At 56.4% G+C, this 2500-nt stretch overlaps 1 protein-coding gene across 1 annotated transcript in view; it reads left to right on the forward strand.

The window, feature by feature from the left end:
• cacna1da (calcium channel, voltage-dependent, L type, alpha 1D subunit, a) overlaps positions 1-2500 on the forward strand; it is a gene marked incomplete at both ends in the record, with an annotated part of 101904 nt that overhangs the window by 99290 nt on the left and 114 nt on the right. The window contains 4 exons of the mRNA XM_084445871.1: positions 371-507; positions 1135-1238; positions 1573-1887; positions 2324-2500. The exon at positions 2324-2500 is cut by the window's right edge and continues 114 nt beyond it. Of these exons, the coding sequence (XP_084301997.1) occupies positions 371-507; positions 1135-1238; positions 1573-1887; positions 2324-2500 (733 nt within the window). The remainder of the gene's footprint in view (positions 1-370; positions 508-1134; positions 1239-1572; positions 1888-2323) is intronic.

Below are 2500 nucleotides of genomic sequence, written 5' to 3' on the forward strand. Positions count from 1 at the left end.
CTGCAGCATGCACTAACGTAGTTAGCGTAGCTCACGTAACGTATCTGTGTCTGGCGTTGAGACTACCCTAACCCTGACCCTAACCCTGTCAGCAAAAAGGTATCCTCACCCTAACGCTGAGACACACAACACCTTGTACCAACTATCTCTACTCTGGATGCAGTGTGTCCTAGTTCAACGTTATAACAGATGAACAGAAGGATATCTCGTCAGTCTGTGTACAACGACCACATGGGAAGGCTCGGTGTTCCACTAGCCAGTACTGGTGTATTATCGTTAGACAGCTTCTCACACGTCATGGCTGACATTGAAAAGCCAGGCTGGCGGGACGTACCCTTTCCAGGAGGTCCGTTAAGGAATGTGTTGACAGGTACCAGGGCAGCGAGCCGGAGGGCGAGACGCCGCGCGGCTACCACCACCCCGACGGCTACGAGGACGACGAGCAGCCCCTCTACCGCGACGCCCGCCACTCGCCCAAGAGACGCAGGCTCCCCGCCACGCCGCAAGGTCCATTTGATTGGTTGATTGAGTAACTGTTTGTTTTTTTTGGATATATACTATAAAAGTGTCGACGTTTCACTCAAATCGCCGTCTTGTTTCCGGAATAGTATCCTCTCAATGCATACTACATTTTGCGGGTAATTTCGGCAGATGTAGTACGGATAATGTTGATGTAGTATACTACATGTGGCGTACTACATATATTACATATGGACATTCAGACACGGCCATGCATTTTAGATTTTTCCCAGCATGCCTCTGAGGCTGGTTATAGGGCGTCGTGAGGTGATCCAGCACTCAGGACTACACATTGGCATCCAAAATAGAAACATGCTTACTAGCGAATACCCAGTAATTCACTTCCTGTCTTGATTCGCTCATGAGATGCTGCCACCGTTATGGTTTTCTCTTGTTGGAAGTGTGTGTTTGTGTGTTGTTGTGCCTCCTTGGTTGTGTGCTGAGTGTCTCCTGAAGTGTGTGTGTGTGTTGTTGTGCCTCCTTGGTTGTGTGCTGAGTGTCTCCTGAAGTGTGTGTGTGTGTGTTGTCGTGTCTGCCTGGTTGCGTTTGTCGTCACACTCACGGCGTCTTGTTTGAAGTGTGTGTTGTCTCACTAACGCCCCCCCCACCCCACAGGTCACAGGAGGCCGTCGTTCATCGAGTGTCTGCGGAGGCAGAGCAGCCAGGAGGAGCTTCCCCACCAGCGCACCGCTCTCCCCCTGCACCTCATGCAGCACCAGGTACACACACACACACACTGTACACACACACGCACACGTACACACACACACTCACGCACACACACACACACACACACTGTGCACACACACTGTACACACACACGCGTATACACACACACACGTGTATACACACACACACACACACACACACATACTGTACATACACACACACACGCGTTTACACACACGCACACACACACACACACCTGCCGTTGTCCCAGCACACAGCCCAGCCTAGCGCTCCACCGCCCCCCGACTCCCCCCCCCCTGAGAGTACGACCTGTGTGTGTGTGTGTGCGTGTGTGTGTGTGTGTGTGACTCCCCCGTCTCCCAGGTGATGGCCGTGGCGGGCCTGGACTCCAGCCGAGCGCACCGCCTCTCGCCCACGCGCTCCACGCGCTCCTGGGCCACGCCCCCCGCCACCCCGGCCAGCAAGGAGCAGTCGCCCTTCTACACGCCTCTCATACGGGTGGACGGCGTCCGCGGCGTGGGCGTGGTCCGCGGCGTGGCGGCGAGGAAGAGCTCGTGGTACACGGACGACCCCGAGTACTCCCAGAGGACCTACTGCCCCGCCCACCTGCAGGTGCCCCCCGAGTACCGCAGCCAGTACCTGCAGAAGAGGGGCAGCGCCACCAGCCTGGTGGAGGCGGTGAGTTCTGACCGCTGACTGACCGGACGGCGACGGTGTCGTCGTCTCCGAGGCGGTGGAACGCCGTTCCCACGGGAACCCGCGTTCGGTGGCCTCTGTTGGCGCTTTTAAAAGCCAGCTAGAGACTTTAGACTGTACAGTGTGTGTGTGTGTGTGTGTGTGTGTGTGTGTGTGTACAGTGTGTGTGTGTGTTCCCAAATCATTTATTGATGATTTGTGAAGCGCCGGATGTCGGGTCGTGACTAGCGGATGCAGGTTTTGGGGGACAAGCCTTGTCATTCGTTTATTAGCGCCCAATCAGTGGCGACGGATCTGATTACCAGGCCCAATCGGATTCAGTCCAGACTACCTGCAACAACAACAACAACAACCGCTCCGCCCAAGACGATTGTGATTGGTTTAAATAACATCCACTGTAACCCCGCCCCCCCTCCAGGTGCTGATATCAGAGGGCCTCGGCCGATACGCCAAGGACCCCAAGTTCGTGGCCGCCACCAAGCACGAGATCGCCGACGCCTGCGAGATGACCATCGACGAGATGGAGAGCGCGGCCAGCCACCTGCTCAACGGGGGCGTGGCGCCCGCCGCGTTCCCAGTCCCGGCGCCGCGGGAC

Source organism: Borostomias antarcticus, assembly GCF_949987555.1.
Source record: "Borostomias antarcticus genome assembly, chromosome: 11".
Lineage (NCBI taxonomy): Eukaryota > Metazoa > Chordata > Actinopteri > Stomiiformes > Stomiidae > Borostomias > Borostomias antarcticus.